This window comes from Meles meles, chromosome 6 (assembly GCF_922984935.1).
Source record: "Meles meles chromosome 6, mMelMel3.1 paternal haplotype, whole genome shotgun sequence".
NCBI classification, from domain to species: Eukaryota; Metazoa; Chordata; class Mammalia; order Carnivora; family Mustelidae; genus Meles; species Meles meles.
Window position 1 is genome coordinate 32,202,408 of NC_060071.1, and position 18,499 is coordinate 32,220,906.

Sequence of the window (18,499 nt, forward strand, 5' to 3'; positions counted from 1 at the left end):
TTTTTACAAAAAAATTAAGTCCTGGGATTAATGTACAGCATAATGACTATAGTTAATAATATTACCAATTTAATAGGTAATAATATTACCTATTTAAAAGTTCCTAAGACTAAAAGCTCTCATCATAAAAACAAAAGAAAACAAAAATTTTGACTATGTGTGGTGATGGATGTTAGACAATGGTGAAGTAAAAAAAGCCTACTCCTAATAAAGAACAGGTGAACTCTTAACCTGCTATCCCTGTAGAGAATCTCATGTTCTCTGTTCTCTGTGGCAAATTTCAATACCTGAGCTAAAGGGTAACAGGCAAATTGAGCAAACAACAACAACAAAAAGATTATAATACTAATATCACACAAAACAGAATTCACAAAGAAAAACATTAAACTGGACAATGGGGTCATTTTGGGGGGGTCATTTTTATACTGAGAAAATGTTAAACTTATAATGAAAGTTAACCTCATATAATCCTTTACACAGGTAAGACAGCAAAATGTGTAACAAAAATTCTTAGAAATTAAAAGAGATGTTGATGAAATTGCAATAGTAGTGAAAGACCTCAAAATATCTGAGTATCTGACAGATGATGGAGGTAAAATGCATGCTAAGTATTTGAAGTATCTAAATAATAAACTTTCAGTTTAAGTGTCACTTCCTCAGGGTTCAGACTAGATCAGATTCCCCTACAGTGTACTCTCATAATATTCTTCTCCTTTGAAATACTTATTACAATAGAAATTAAAAACTAGGCACCTGGGTGGCTCAGTGGGTTAAAGCCTCTGCCTTCGGCTCAGGTCATGATCCCAGGGTCCTGGGATCAAACCCCACGTCACGCTCTGCTCAGCATGGAGCCTGCTTCCCTCTCTCTCTCTTTCTGCCTGCCTCTCTGCCTACTTGTGATCTCTGTCAAATAAATAAATAAAATCTTTTAAAAAAAAGAAATTAAAAACTGTAATTTTAGTTTTATATCTGTCTCTGTTATCAGACACTGAGCTCTCTGTCTAGTTAAAGCTCCACTATTTTGTATCCTTCTGTCATCAATTCTTGGTACTGGAACTAGAACATATTAAATGCTCAGTGAATAGATGTTAAATGACTGTGTGAACAAACATATATATATATGTTTGTTGTGACACAGTCTTCACAGTTATGTGATATCCCTCTCTTTTTATTGCATGTCATACCTTTCTTTTCTTTAATGAGATTTTGTCCATTTAAATTCAATTAATTAACATATAACATATTAATAGTTTCAGAGGTACAGGTCAGTGATTCATCAGTCTTATTTTTTTTAAAGATTTATTTATTTATTTATTTGAAAGACAGAGATCTCAAGTAGGCAGAGAGGCAGGCAGAGAGAGAGGAAGGGAAGCAGGCTACCTGCTGAGCAGAGAGCCCGATGCAGGGCTAGATCCCAGGACTCTGGGATCATGACCCGAGCCAAAAACAGAGGCTTTAAGCCACTGAGCCACCCAGGCACCCCAATTCATCAGGCTTATATAATACCCAATGTTCATTCCATCATGTGTCCATCACCCAGTTATTTCACTCCTCACCCTTCTCCCCTCAGTTTGTTTCCAATGATTAAGAGTTTCCTACGGTTTGTCTCCCTGATATTGTCTTACTTGTTTTTTCCTTTCTCCTTCATTTTCTTCATTTTTTCCTTTCTTCTTCATTTTCTGTTTCATTTCTTAAATTCCACATAGGACTGAGATCATATAATTGTCTTTCTCTGATTGACTTATTTCACTTAGCATAATATGCTCTAGTTCCATGCACATCGTTGCAAATAACATGATTTTTTTAGATTTTATTTATTTATTTCACAGAGAGAGACAGCACAAGCAAGGGGAGCAGAAGGCAGAGAGGCAGAAGGAGACTCCCTGCTAATGTGGGGCTCAATCCCAGGACCCTGGGACCATGACCAGAGCCAAAGGCAGATGCTCAACTGAATGAGCCACCCAGGTGCCCCACGATTTCATATTTTTGATGACTGAGTAGTACTCCACTGTGTGTGTGTGTGTGTGTGTGTGTGTGTACACATATACAGTATATATATACATATACATATATATGTATACACAGACACACACACATCATCTTCTTTATCCATTCATCTGTCAAGGGACATCCGGGCTCTTTCCATAGTTTAGCTACTGTGGATATTCCTGCTATAAACATTGGTGTGCAGGTGCCCCTTCAAATCACTACATTTATATCTTTGGGGTAAATACCCAGCAGTGCAATTAAGGTAGCTCTATTTTCAACTTTTTGAGAAACCTCCATACCTCTTTCCAGGATACCTGCACCAGCCTGCATTCCCACCAACACTATAAGAGGGTTCCCCTTTCTCTCCATCCTCACCAACATTTGTTATTTCCTGACATGTTAACTTTAGCCATTCTGACTGGTGTGAGGTGGTATCTCACTGTGGTTTTGATTTGTATTTTCCTGAGGCCGAGTGGTAGAGAGCATTTTTCATGTGTCTGTTGGTCATTCATATACCTTTCTTGGAGAAACATCTGTTCATGCCTTCTGCCCATTTCTTGATTGGATTATTCGTTTTAGGGTTTGCAAATATCTTCTCCCGTTCTGTTGGTTATCTTTTGGTTTTGTCAACTGTTTGCTGTGCAAAAGCTTTTTATCTTGATGAAGTCCCAATAGTTCATTGCCTTTTTCCCTTGCCTTTGGACACTTGTCTAAAAAGAAGTTGCTGTGGCCAACGTCAAAGAGGTTGCTGCATGTCTTCTCTAGGATTCTGATGGATTCCTGTCTCACATTTAGGTCTTTCATCCTCCATTTTCTAGTCTATTTTTGTGTACGGTGTAAGGAAATGCTCCAGTTTCATTCTTTTGCATGTGGCTGTCCAATTTTCCCAACACCATTTGTTGAAGAGACTGTCTTTTCTCCATGGGATATTCTTTCTTGATTTGTCAAAGATTAGCTGATCATAGAGTTGAGGGTCCATTTCTGGGTTCTTTATTCTGTTCCACTGATCTATGCATCTGTGTTTGTGTCAGTACCCTACTAGTTTGATGATTACAGCTTTGTAATAGAGCTTGAAGTCCGGAATTGTGATGCCACCAGCTTTGGTTTTCTTTTTCAGGATTGCTTTGGCTACTTGGGGTCTTTTAGGATTATTTGTTTCAGCTCTGTGGGAAAAAAAAAGTTGATAGTATTTTGATAGGGACTGAATACACATACTGCTCTAGGTAGCACAGACATTTTCACAATATTTGTTCTTCTGTCCATGAGCATGGCACGTTTTTTCTTTTGTGTCTACCTCAATTTCTTTCATGAGTGTTCTATAGTTTCCTGAGTACAGATCTTTGCCTCTCTGGTTAGGTTTATTCCTAGGCATGTTATGGTTTTGGGTGAAATTGTAAATGGGATCATTTAACTCAACTTCTCTTTCTTCTGTCTCATTGTTAGTGTCAAGGAATGCAACTGATTTCTGTGCATTTATTTTATATCCTGCCACGTTGCTGAATTCCTGTATGAGTTCTAGCAATTTGGGGATTGAGTCTTTCAGGTTTTCCACTGATTATTATGTCATCTGCAAAGAGTAAGAGTTTGATTTCTTCTTTGCCAATTTGGATGCGTTTTATTTCTTTTTGTTGTCTGATTGCTGGGGCCAGGACTTCTAGTACTATGTTGAACAACAGTGGTCATAGTGGAAATCCCTGCTGGGTTCTTGACCTCAGGGGAAAAGCTCTTAGTTTTTCCCCTTTGAGTATGATATTTGCTGTGGGCCTTTAATATATGGCCTTTGCAATGTTGAGATATATTCCCTCTGTCCCTACATTGTGAAGAGTTTTAATCAAGAAAGGATGCTATACTTTGTCAAATGCTTTTTCTGTATCTATTGAGAGGATCATATGGATCTTGTCCTTTTATTTATTTAGTGTATCACACTGATTGATTTGCAGATGTTGAACCACCCTTGCACCCCAGGAATAAATCCCAGTTGGTCGTGGTGAATACTCCTTTTAATGTACTGTTGGATCCTATTGGCTAGGATCCTGGTGAGAATTTTTGCATCCATGTTCCTCAGGGATATTGGTTTATATTTCTTTTTGGTCAGGTCTTTCTCTGGCCTTTGGGATCAAGGTAATGCTGGCCACACAGAATGAGTCTGGAAGTTTTCCTTCCATCTCTTGTTTTTGAAACAGCTTCAGAATAGGTATTAATACTTCTTTTAAAGTTTGGTAGAATTTTCCTGGGAAGCCATCCAGCTCTGGACTCTTTATTGGGAGATTTTTGACTTCTGCTTCAATTTCCTTGATGGTAATGGGTCTATTCAGATGTATTTCTTCCTGGTTCAGTTTTGGTAGTTTATAAATTTCTAGGAATGCATCCATTTCTTCCAGATTGCCTAATTTTTTGGCATATAGTTGTTCATTATGTTCTTTTTTTTTAAGATTTTATTTCATTTATTTGACAGACAGAGATCAAAAGTAGGCAGAGAGGCAGGCAGAGAGGGAGATGGGAAAGCAGGCACCCCGCCGACCAGAGAGCCCGATGTGGGGCTCAATCCCAGGACCTTGGGATCATGACCTGAGCTGAAGGCAGAGGCTTAATCCACTGAGCCACCCAGGCACCCCCTCATAATATGTTCTTGTAATTGTTTGTATTTCCACAGTATTTGCTGCAATCTCTCCTCTTTCATTCTTGATTTTATTTATTTGGATCCTTTCTCTTTTCTTTTTGATAAGTCTGGCTAGGGTTTACCAATCTTGTTTATCTTTCAAAGAACAAGTTCCTAGTTTTGTTGATCTGTTCTACTATTCTTTTGGTTTCTATTTCATTATTTTCTGCTCTAATCTTTATTATTCCTCTTCTTCTACTGGGTTTAGGCTTTATTTGCTATTCATTCTCCATTTAAGGATTAGGTTATCTTGTGTATTTGAGACCTTCTTTGTTTCTTGTATTGCAATATACTTCCCTCTTAGGACCACCTTTGCTGCATCCCAAAGGTTTTGAACAGTTGTATTTTCATTTGCATTTGTTTCCAGGAACTTTTAAAATTCTTCTTTAATTTTCTGCTTGATCCATTCATTCTTTAGTAGGATGCTCTTTAGCCTCCATATATTTGAGTTATTTCCAAAATTCCTCTTGTGACTGAGTTCCAGTTTCAAAGCTTTGTGGTCTGAAAATATGTGGGGAATGATCCCAATCTTTTGGTACCAGTTGAGACCTGATTTGCGATGTAGTATGTGATCTATTCTAGACAATGTTCCATGTGCACTCAAGAAGAATGTGTATTCTGTTGCTTTAGGATGGAATGCTCTGAATATATCTGTGAAGTCCATCTGGTCCAGTGTGTCATTCAAAGCCCTTGTTTCCTTGGTGATCATCTGCTTAGATGATCTGTCTACTGCACTGAGTGGTATGTTAAAGTCCCCTACTATAATTATATCATTATCGATGTCCTTAATTATGTTATTAATTGGTTTATATAATTCAATGCTCCTATGTTAGGGGCATAAATATTTACAACTATTAGATCTTCTTGTTGGATAGACCCTTTAATTATAAAATAGTGTCCTTCCTCATCACCTACTGGTCTTCGGTTTAAAATCTAATTTTTCTGATATAAGGATTGCCACCCCAGTTTTCAATATTACTTGTGACAACCAAACTAAATTTGGAGGATTTCAATTACTGTTCATTCTGAAACCTGCATCTGATGAACCATATTTTTAGGCTATTCTAAGCTGTTTCCAATTTTAGAGGAAACACAGCTGCTGTTTCAACATGTAACTTTTCTTTGACCCTTCATATATTTCATAGGTTAAATAATGAATGCCAGAGTTTTCAATCCTGTTGACTGTAGAAACACAAGCTAACTGTGTAATACATCTATGACGATAAATCACTCTAGTTTTTATCAAAATAATTTCGTTCAGCATAAAGTAATATAGTATATAGTTTCTATTTTCTAAAAGAGTGGGCTTTTTAGTGAAGTTTCACAGACAGATGCATCTAATGTATCTAATATCCTATTACAAACACAAGGTTATATGAATTTAGAAAATACACCTTACAATGACATCCCAATCCCACCCAGGATTGTTTATGGTTAGACATCAATCTCACTTTTCCCTAACCAGAGTGAATTAGAAGAGTGATAAGTATCTCAGCAGAAAGGAAGCAATGTCCAGTTAAAGACATTAAACATGAAACCAAAGAATGTGAAAATCTCACTAGTGCCACCTACAGTACTGGACAATGCAGATAAGCGAGATCTTTAAAATAATTTTGTGTGTCATGGTTGTGTGTGTGCATATCCGTCTTTTATGATTTCTTGTACCAAATCTTACACAGAACATTACATAATTAGATAATGCAAAACACAAGAGTACTCAAAAAATCAAAACCAAAAAAACCTGAAGCACTCATAGGAGGAGGGTAGAACAGTGGTTCCAAGGAATGGGGAAAACAGATGTTGGTCAAAGGGTACAAACTTTCAGTTGTAAGATGAGTAAGTTGTAGGGATGTAATGCACAGCATTGTGACTATATTAAATAATACAGTATTACATATTGAGTTAAATGATATGGTCAGGTTAATAAAAATTGGAGAATTTAGCTTTAAATGGATTACAAAGTCTCAAAGCAAACCTTACCTTACATTCCACCACACTCTGATCTGATTCACAAGTTTCATAGATTTCATCTACTGCTCGACGAAGATTGTCAAAAAGAAATGCCCAGTATCTAGCTCTTAGGTCAATTTTCCGAGGATGCCTTGTTTTAGTGGGACTTTTATCAAAGTGTTTATCTCCAGTTGTAGATGATGTTATTTTACACTCTACCGCAGCATTCTGGTGAAATAAAACAAAACATAAAAAAATATTTCTTAAAAGCCTCCAGGGATTGGATCTTTGTATAAAACACGTTTTCAAAATAAATACTTAAAAATGAGACATTCTTCTTTTTATCTTATATCACACTGAATTTATCAAAACAAAGCTTCTCATCTTAAAAGCAGGTTTGTAAGGTCATTTTTTTAGTTCAGACATGTCTTACTGAAGATTAGCATGGCTTCAACAGTGAACAGACCCTTAGTCAAAAAGAACCACTAAAGGACCCATTCTTTCCTCAGTTGCACAAAGTTTGCACAGGCAAACTTTGAAAATAAAGATTACATTCTATAGTTTTACAGACTGTACCACAGAATCATTCCACCAAAAAGCATGTAGTTTACATAAATTCTGAAATTCAAAATGCAAACCTGAAGCTTCTGACTAGAAGTCCAAAAGAGTTGCTTATCTCTCTTTGGCTACTTAAGCTGAAAAATAAATAAATACTAACCCTCTACTACAGTTAGAGCAACAAACAATCCCAGGTTTCTTCGGGTTGTTTTGTATGTGTGTGTATCATTCCTGTTTGCTTGTTTTTCTTTTTCATAGGAGAGCCCCAGAATGGAGAGTATCTGAAATACAGGCCAATGCCCTCCTGCTTTCTTTTAGGCCTTGGCTTTCAATATAAGTGATTCCTAAACTTCATCAATCTTTTATAGCCAATCATTGATTTATATAGAATGTATACCACCAAAAAGGAAGCATACAAAACACATGTATGCACACAGATACATACATGGTGGAGAGGCTAAAATGGAGTTACTTGTCCTCCCTCCACAGTCCCCCATCCAGACAGAGTTGCCAGATTTCACAAATGAAAATTAGCAAATATTTTATGGGATAGCCATGGTCCAGGCACAAATTCTCAATACTCAAGCAATAAAATTTAAAGTAATGTCAACAATCCATAAAACCATTGCCTCAACTGCTCTCCAAGTTCTTTACAGCCCTAGTATAAATAATTTTATTATAATGGCAAATATCCCCTCCCTGCATTAAACCAAATTCAAAATCCCATTCAGCCAGCATCTGTCCTGAAGTAAAGCTTAATTCTGTCCACTCCTGATAACTGTGACAACTGACCATTGATACAGGATTATAGATCATAAATCAACTTCACATAATTTCTAACCTCCTTCACACAATCTTTAAAGTAGGTATTATTAGCTCCACTTTACAGTTTAGAAAACAGGCTCCAAGGCTAATAACTCATTTGTCAAAGATCATCTAGCCACAGAAGACCATCTTCCCATTAGAGCTCTACAATAACACCAGCAGCTTACCAGTATACTGCCTCAGGCCTGTGCTGCCAGTGCTTGGCCAGATATTCCAGACTACCTCATTTCTCTTCCTGTACACCATCCAAAGTTAAAATTAACTTGAGAAGTTTCCCAAATTTTACCTCCTTCATTATCAGCAAAGGGCTAGTAACTTCCTGTGAATTTAGACTCTAATCTTATGGAATTCTCAAAAGTACTCTCACTCAGTTTCACCCATCTACGTATTTACCTTATCATGCATCAAATATTTTACCAACCTTTCTTACAATGTAAAATAGGCACCATTGCATCCAGGTTAAAATGTTTCTATTTTTTGTGATTGCTCTAGGTGAAGCTTTTACAAAGAAAGATGCCAGTAAGACAAAAGCTACAGTTACATAATTCCATCTGAAAGGCAATGTGCTACACAAATTTGATACTTAACTTTTCCAAAATGATAATACTTAATACTTACATGCTTATTCATATTTTATGAAGGAATTCTGAATACATTATCTCATTTAATCATTACAACAAACTGAAGACAGGACAAATATTATTATTCCCATTTGTAAGTAACAAAACTGAGACTCAGGAAGATTGAATTTCTTTGCAAGTCAAAAGGTTGAGTGGTGGAACTGGGACCAGAACCTAGTCTTTCAACTTTTTCCATGTTCATAAAGCATTTTACATAGCACCAAGCACACAATTAGTACCCAAATAATGTTAGGTATGATTATAGTGGGAAAGATAGAAGAAATATGCTCATAGAAAAATATGTGAATAAACTAATGGCAAAATTGTCAAATCTGTGAAAAAGTAGACTGGCAAATCAAATTGTAGAGGTTAAGTCAGTATAGAGTTCCAAAGTATAGGGCTCTTAACACTGATAAAAACAATAGCAGTGATAATAGTAATTGCAGCAGCATCTCACATGCATGGCACACTAGCCAGGTGCCAGGCACTGTGCTAAGTGCTTTCCATACAGTTGTACTTGATTTAAACTTTGAAGCAATTTTGTATCATAGGTAACATTATTATCTCCTTTTTACAGGAAAGAAAACTGAGGTTTAGCTAAATTAAGTAATGAGCCCCAGGTCTCATACTAAAATCAGGTAACTATCCTATTACTACAGCTTACTACTACTTCCAAGATACTCAAGAAGACAAAGCAATCTAAATTTGTGGAAAAGTTAGACACAACTGAATTCCATGATGTTATATTGTTTTAATCAATGACTTCTGAGAGAAAGAGAAAAAGTAAAGGGAAAGAGGAAGGAAGAAATTGAGATTTCTGACTCGTCTCTGTCAGAAGGGCTCACTGACTCCTCTGAGAATCTAAAAATGTTTATGGACCTATTGCAGAAAAATGCATGGGCACATAAAGTCAAACATGCATTTTCTTGATGTACCAACACTGACACATCATAAGCATCCAAAGTTCAGAGTCTACCTTACAGTTTACTCTTGGTGTTTTTATCTTATGGGTTTGGACAAATGTATAATGACACGTATCCATCATTACAGTATCATACATAGTATTGTCATTGTACTAAGATCTTCTGTGCTCTGCCTATTTCCCTATCCCTACCCCTACCTCCCACCCTCTGGCACTACTGACCTTTTTACTGTCTCCATAGTTTTGCCTTTCCAGAATGCTGTATATTTGGAAACAGTATATAGCCTTTTGAGGTTGGCTTTTTTCACTTAGTATAATGCATTTAAGGTTCCTCTATGTCTTTTCATAGCTTGATACCTCATTTCTTTTTAGCAATGAAGAACAGTCCATTGTCTGGATGTACTACAGTTTATGTATCCATTCACCTACTGAAGGACATCTTGGTTGCTTCTAAGTTTTGACAACTGTGAATAAAGAAGCTATAAATATCCATATGCAGGTTTTTGTGAGGATATAAGTTTTCAACTCCTTTGTGTAAATACCAAGGAGCATGACTGCTAGATTATATGGTAAGCATATGTTTAGTTTTATAAGACTCTATAAACCGGCAATTTATAAACTGCCAAGTGGCCATACCATTGTGCATTCTCACCAGCAATGTATTAGAGTTCCCGTGGCTTCACATCCTTACCAGCATTTGGTGTTGTCAGTATTCCTAATTTTGGCCATTCTAATGAATATGTAGTAATATCTCATTGTTACTTTAATTTGCATTTCTGATGCCATATGATATGGAGCATCTCTTCATATGCTTATTTGCCATCTATCTATCCTCTCTGGTGAGGCATCGGTTAAGGACTTTGGCCTGTTTTTTCATCAGGTTGCTTGTTTTTTTTATTATTATTTTAATTCTAGTACAGTTAACATACAGTATCGAATCACTATATAGTATACCTAAAACTAACATAATACTGTATCTTATTGTTGAATTTTAAGAGTTCTTTATATATTTTGGATAACAATCCCTCATCAGGTATGTCTTTTGCAAGTATTTTCTCCCAGTCTGTGGCCTGTCTTCTCATTCTTTTGATACTGTCTTTTGTAAAGCAGAGTTTTTAATTTTAATGAAATATAGCTTACCAATGATTTCTTCCATGGATCACTACTTTGGTATTATATCTAAATAAGTCATCACCATACCCAAGGTCATTTAGGTTTTCTATGTTATCATCAGAAATGTCATAGTTTTTGCTTTCACATTTAGGTCTACGATCCACTTTTGAGTTTAATTTTGGGAAGGGTGTACAGTATCTGTCTAAATTCATTTTTTGGTATATGGATGTCCAGCTGTTCCAACACAATTTGTTGAAAAAATTACCTTTGCTCCATTGTATTGCCTTTGCTCCTCTGTCAGAGTAGTTGATTATTTTTGTGGATCTATTTCTAGACTTTCTATTCTCTTCATTCATCTATTTACCTATTGTTCTGCCAATACCACACTGCCATCATTACTATAGCTTTACAGTAAGTCTAAAAGTTGGCTAGCATCAGTCCTCCAACTTTGTTCTTCAATATTTCATTGGCTATTCTGGGTCTTCTGCCTCTCCATATAGTTTAGAATCAGTCAATAGTTATATAATAACTTGTCAGAATTGTTTTGAATCTACACATCAAGCTGGGAAGAAAGGACATCTTGACAATATTCAGTTTTCCTACATGAACATGGAAAGCCCTTACATTTATTTAGTTCTTTGATTTCTTTCATCAGAGTTTTCTAGTTTTTCTCATATAGATCTTTGCACATACATTGTTAGATTTATACCTAGGTATTTAATTCAAGGGAGTGGTAATGTAAATCATATTGTGTTTTTAATTTTAAGTTCCACTTGCTAAGCACTGGTATACAGGAAAGCCACTGACTTCTGTATATTAATCTTGTACCCTGAAACCTGCTATAACAGATTATTACTTCCAGCAGTTTTTTGTTGATTCTTTCAGATTTCTTATATAATCGTATCTGCGAACAAAAACAGTTTTATTTCTTCCTTTCGGATCTATATACCTTTTCCTTCCTTTTCTTGTCTTTGCATTAGCTAGAACTTCCGTTACAATGTTGAAAAACAGTGGTGATAGGGGCATCCTTGCCTTATAACTGATCTTAGGAGGAAAGCTTCTAGTTTCTCACCTTTAAGTACAACATTAGCTGTAGGGTTTTTTGTAGATTTTTTTAATCAAGTTGAGGAAGATTCCCTCTACTCGTAGTTTATTGATAGTTTTCATCATAAATGGGTGTCAAGTTTTGTCAAATGCTTTTACTGAACCTATTGAAGTGATAATGTGATTTTTTCTTTTAGTCTGTTGATGGACTAAAGACCTGATGTGAAAACAAAAATTTAAAACTATCTAGAAGGACATTTTTATAATCTTAAAATAAGAGAGGCTTTTATAGATAAAACAAAAAGCACAAATCATGGATAAATTACATAAAATTAAATTGATATACTTGGTCATGGTGTATCATTCTTTTCAAATATTGTGAGATACAATTTGCTAATATTCCTCTATTTGGAAATCATAGCTGCTTTTAGTTGATAGCCTTAAATTTTTATCATATACACTTATATTCATATTTTCCTAACAAAAACTTCTTCCTAAATAAGACAAGAATTTTATTACTCTAACCCCCTTCCAAAATCCCTACAATCCAGTCTTCATGTTAATATTGTCTAAAACTATAGTTCCACTTTTCTAAATCTAATCGTGTGAGGGTTTTTTTTTCAAACCATCAATAGGCAATGAGATTTACAAACACATTTTACAGATATCTATTTTAATTTAAATTCAATTAGCCAACATATAGTATATTATTAGTTTCAGATATAGTGTTCAGTAATTTACCAGTTGCATATAACACCCAGTGCTCATCATATCACATGTTACAGATACCTTTTTAACAAGTTCCTTCTCCCAGGTTACCTTTCCTTCCTGCTGAAGTTCATCTTTAATAGTTCCTTCATTAAGGTCAGTGCGTGGCAAACACTTAGTTTTTACCTAAAGTAACTAAAAATAGTTATATTTCATTCTTGCACTTGGCTGGGCACAGAATTATGAGTTAAAAGTAATTTTGTCAGGGCGCCTGGGTGGCTCAGTCGGTTATGCAGCTGCCTTCAGCTCAGGCCATGATCTCAGGGCCCTGGAATTGAGCCCCACATAGGCCTCCCTGCTCAGCAGGGAGTCTGCTTCTCCCTCTCCCTCTGTGCTCTCTCACTCTTAAATAAATAAAATTTAAAAATCATTTTTTTTAAAAAGTAATTTTGTCATAACTTGGAATATATTGCTTCATTATCCTTTTGTTTATAACAAGGGTATTAATATATCATTCCTCTGTGGTTTTGTTTAGGTATTTTTTGAAGATTTTTTTCCATAATCTTAACATTCTTCAGACTCTTTAGAATGTAGCTACGTATATAAATCTATTTTTACTCCCCTGCTCAGCTCCATAGTCATGCTCCAAAGCTCTTCAGAACTCAAGTGAGAAAATTTTTCAACATTATTTCTTCAAATATTCAATGCCCACTATTCAATGCCCTCTACTTTTAAAAGTCCTATATGGCCTATATAAGAATTTCTCAATCTTAAATTCTCTTTCTTATTTTCCATCTTGTTAGTTCTCTGCAATGTTTTAAATTCTCCTCAGTAGTGTCTTCCAATTCACAAATTTTCTCTTTGTCCAATGCAAATTTATTCCATTAATTATGGGTTTTTTAAATTTCATTGACAATACTTTCATTTATAAGATTTCTAACTGGCTCACTTTTATCTATAAATGTTCAAAATTAATATCCATCTGTTTTACTTCAGAATTTCTCCTTCTTGTTTATAGTTATTCTTTCCTTTGAGGAACTTAAGCTCATTTTTTTGGAAAGTCTTCCTTAGGAAAATGGCCTTTTTCATTACCTTAAGAGTAAATTCTCTCACTCGCAGAATGTGTTATCTATATTTTATAACATTATTTTCCTCACGTGCTTTGATATTTTACTTTGAATTTGAATTTCTTGTATTTTAGTTCTTCATTTTGCTCACCCTCATTCCATGTATCCTACTGTTACAGCGACCATCCTCCAGCCCACTGTGGTCCCACTTCTGCAGGTCTTTTACTGGGTACTTAACACTCTCACCTGTCAAGAATACTAGCAGAACCAGTCATAAACCATGGGCCACTTCCTTTTACTGCTTCAGACATCAATTCACAGGGCACAACCCAGGCAGACTATAGCTTTTTTTGCTCCTAGTGCAAACCCTGCATAAGCCCAAAACTTTATACCATGAGCCTGGATTTGTTTCCCCACCATAATCAGGGAATTTTAGCCTTCTTTAATCCCTTAGGACTTGTCCATTAAGTTTGTGTCCCTAATTCCACTTACCTGTCAGTGTTTGTTTTATTTCTTCTATCTTTTTAATGTAAAAAAATTTTTTATCATTGATAACATTGCAGGTGAGGAGTTGGGGATTATTTTATGAACTCACAATGATATGTTGATTAGAAATTCATGTTTTCCTTATGTGAAATTTTGGGTCTGCATAATCATATTGATATATCTAATAACATCAAAATAATATATACAGAAAATTCAGAGAAAGTACTGTGAATTAAAAAGCCAATATTAATGTGCTAAAGAACACTTTTGAAATAGGCTTGTGCTCTCCAAAATTTTAATACAGCAATTTGAAAATTTTTAGAGATAATACTTTTACTACTCCACAATCTAAAGACATCACTATACCAAGAAAGAAAATCATAAAAGAATTCACAAATATGGGATGTGTAGCAGAAGTTTTAAGAGCATAAACTAGAAACTAACGACCTGCGTTCAAATCTTCACTGTGCCACTCACTAGCAAGTTATATAACCTCTCCCTACCTGTGTTTCCTCATTTTTAGATAATCATTTAGATAATAATAATGCCTACGCTGAAGGGTCTGTTACAAGAAACAAATAAATTAATATTTGTAAAGTATTTAGTACCAGCTAGGCACACAGTACTGTATACACATTTGTTAAGTGAAGAATGTTACAATGGAATTTTATATGAAAACAAAATATACAATACTCAAATCCTGAAAAATTACATTTTCTCATTCAAATTAAAAGTCATTAAGTAGAAAGTTGCATATGCTGTACCTGTTTAGTACTTTTATGAGTTCCTTGAATTGTCCTCTTTGATTTTCCACCAGTTTGACATTTGGATTTCCCTTCAAGGCAAAAATAGACAAATATAAAGGTCAAAAAATGGGTAGTACAGGGGTGCCTGGGTGGCTCAGTCAGTTAAGCAAATGCCTTCAGCTCAGGTCATGATCCCAGGGTCCCAGGATCAAGCTCCACATCAGGCTCCTTGCTCAGCAAGCAGCCTGCTTCTCCCTCCCCGTCTGCTGCTCCCCGTTTGTGTTCTCTCTCTTCCCCTCTTTCTCTCTATCTCCCTCTCTATTAAATAAATAAATAATTTTTTTTTAATGGGTAGTACAAAATTGAACTATATAAGTCATTTGGGCATACTAATACATAATCTCCTTCCAGAGATCACAGAACAGTACAATCTATACATGATCAATATGAACTACCGATAAAATAAAAAACAAACTTCCATGTTCCCAGGGACTGATTTTATTGAATGGCTTTCTCAGAACAGGAATAAATCAACCTCTTAAATAAGTCAGATATTCTGACAATTTAAAAACAAGGCCAAGTTACTTGATACTCCTCAACTCATAAACAGTTCTGGAAAATACTCTTTGAATTCAAATTTTATTTTAACAATAAAATCGAGAATACATTGTTTACCATTTAAAAACTCAGTATTTTGTTCTGACAAACTTATCTGATTTATGAAATTCATATTTTAATTTGAAAAGGGAAGTTTTCAGTTCTTTGTATTTTTGCCATCAGATATATCTTTCTCACCTGCTCTTTTTTATAAGAAAGATACTAACTACTATTTCATAATCATTCTATTTTTGAGAGCAATTCAAAATAGAAATAAAATTCTATCTATAATGTACAACAGAATAATTTTCCTTTTAGCAAAATAATTGTGGGCCAGGACCTGTGAAGCAGTACAAATGAAGTGAGCCATAACACCTACTAACAATTTACCCACACATAAGTGGGCCTCCCTCAACTGATCTACCAGGGATGAAAGCAGAACTCGACACTCAACTACACAGCCTTTATCCATCCTTTGATTATAGAGAACAATGTACAAGCAGGACTTTTAGAATATCCAGTAGAATAACCAGCTTAGAACAAGTATCAGAGAAAACAGAAATAAAACAACAGAAGAAAACTTATGAAAATTGAAAGATTATTCTCAGAAATATCTGAGTGTGTATTATAGCTATAAATAGGAACGAGTTGCTTTAAAAAAAAAAAAAGCAAAATAAAGATTTCCCTATTACTGGCAAAGTTTTAACAATATAAAATAATCCTTATCAGAAATTATGAAATTGACATTCTTATTTTGTCATCATTTAGATATTCAGAAAGTTCTAATTCTATGGGTTCACAGTTCTATTCTTTTGCAACAAGCATAAATGAAGCTTTATAATTGTATTGGCCAATTTTTTATGTACTTACATGCAAAATCAGGTTATATACAGATATGTGATTCATTATTGAATTTTCTTTCCTTCCTTGAATAGAAGCAATTTTAATAAATCTCAGGTTATTTTGTGTTCTGATTAATCCACAGAAAGTGAAAAAATAAAATTTCATAAAATAATATGAATCATACATATGATTCAATTAAATTAATTAAATTAAATATGATTCAATTAAAATTCATAAGAAATTTTTAGGTTTTATGTTATTATTTTTATAGTAAATAATGTTGATAAATATTTTTACCAAAGAAATGAAAGTTACAGTAAGCTTCCTTATGAAAACTTCAGCTAGTACAGAGGTAAATTTAAGAAGATAAATTTAATTTTCCCCTCTATTTGGTAGTTTTTGATTCAAAGTAACTGCTCCTTAAAAATACCTAAGAAGGGGTGCCTGGGTGGCTGAGTTGGTTAAGCATCTGCCTTTGCTCAGGACCATGATCCTAAGCCCTGCCTTCCTGCACTGGGCTCCTTGCTCAGCAGGGAGTCTGCTTCTCCCCCTCCCCTGCTTGTGCTCTCTCTTGGTATCTCTCTCTTTCTCAAGTAAATAAATAAAATCTTTAAAACAAAAAGATTAGGAAGACTGACAAAAGCTACCGAGGGAGGACTGGTCTAAGCAGATATTTTAATATAGTATAATGCCTCTATAATTAAAACAGTGTGGCTTTCACACATGAGTTAGATGAACAGCTCGGTGAAATAGAATATAAGTACATAAGGGAATTCAATTTATGATACAGTGACATCTCAAAAAAATGGGGCAAAGATAGACTTTACAGTAAGTGATGCTGGAACAACTTGTAATCCCTACGGAAAAAGATAAAATTAGATACATACCTCATGCTATATATAAGAATAAACTACAAATGGATCATTGATACAAATATAGAAAAATAAAGCTGGAATACAAATAAGTTTTTAAATAACAAGTATAAAAAATAAAATGTAAAAAATATGTAAAAGTAAAATAAATTTAAAAGAATAAAACATGGATGAACTCCTATATAGCTTGAAACATCTCCCTGGGTAAGGGTGTTCTCAAAGAATATGTCAAAAGGAAACAGGAGTCAGCTTAACAGGTCTCCCACTCACCTAGACAAAACTAGAACTAAAGACTTGGTTTGAACAAAACTAAACTAAAACTAAGACAAACCTTGAACTAAGCATCAAAACAGATAAATCAGAACTCATTAAATAAGAACCATGACTCCATACAAACTCAAATAAATGCAAAGTTACACATATACTACAAAAGGGAAAAGGGAAAGCTCTCTCTTACATTAGAATGTCAGCTAATAAAGAACACTGGGGTCAGCAAATCACCATTTTGCAACCATCAGAGTAGTAACTTAATTACCTAAGAATTATCAACAGAAGCTAAAAGTAGTAAGTAGACTACTTCAAGAGAAACAGGACATTTACATAGTCTCAAACTATCTTACCACAAATTACCTACTAATTACAAAGTTAACAGTTACTTTCCAGTGCAGAAACTCAGGAGATACCACCTTAGTCGAGTGATTAATGTTGACATCACTAGTAACGAAACAAAACCACTATCATGTGCCTCCTATGACTCACTGGAAAGGAAACAACATAATTTCTTTCTTTTTTTTTTTTTTTTTTTAAGATTTTATTCATTTACTTGACAGACAGAGATCACAAGTAGACAGAGAGGCAGGCAGAGAGAGAGGAAGGGAAGCAGGCTCCGTGTTGAGCAGAGAGCCCAATGCGGGGCTTGATCCCAGGACCCTGAGATCCTGAGCAAAAGGCAGAGGCCTTAACCCACCGAGCCATCCAGGTGCCCCGGAAACAACATAATTTCTATAGAATCCCTCCAAAAATATATAACTGAATCTAAGCATGAAAAGATACCACACAAACCCAATATGAGGAATAGTCTACAAATCCTCAGAAAATTTCAAAGCGAGATCCTCTTTGGTATACCCCAACCTCCTGTTTTCTATCTCCCCATCCAATCTTCTAGTCCCCAGGATTTAAGCAGTGCTCACAATGATCCTACCCATGAAAGTAAAAGGACTAAAATGGTACTTTCTCTAGTTCAAATAATAACAACTAAAGAAATATACTCTTTTTTTTCCTAAAACATTAACTTGTAACTAACTGTGGTGAATATAGTAAAATTTTTAAAACCTGTTTATTTTTATTAGAATAAAAGAAAAAATCTCAATCTCCTGTAAATTAAAAAAGAAAACTAATTTGCCAATCATAACAAACCTACCTTCATTCCTATGTGAAACAGCAAAACTAACACTTTCATGAAACCATTTGTATATTAGCTAAGAAACAAAGGCAATAAAG

The 18,499-nt window shown here is 34.9% G+C and overlaps 1 protein-coding gene across 2 annotated transcripts in view; it reads right to left on the reverse strand.

Moving 5' to 3' along the window:
* The window catches only part of SCAPER (S-phase cyclin A associated protein in the ER), a 514,148-nt gene that overhangs the window by 470,905 nt on the left and 24,744 nt on the right, over window positions 1–18,499 (reverse strand). For both annotated transcript variants that reach the window (XM_046009648.1, XM_046009649.1), the window contains exons 4-5: window positions 14,706–14,776; window positions 6,629–6,826 (exon numbers count right to left, since the gene is read on the reverse strand). In XM_046009648.1, coding sequence (XP_045865604.1) covers window positions 6,629–6,826; window positions 14,706–14,776 — 269 coding nt within the window. The remainder of the gene's footprint in view (window positions 1–6,628; window positions 6,827–14,705; window positions 14,777–18,499) is intronic.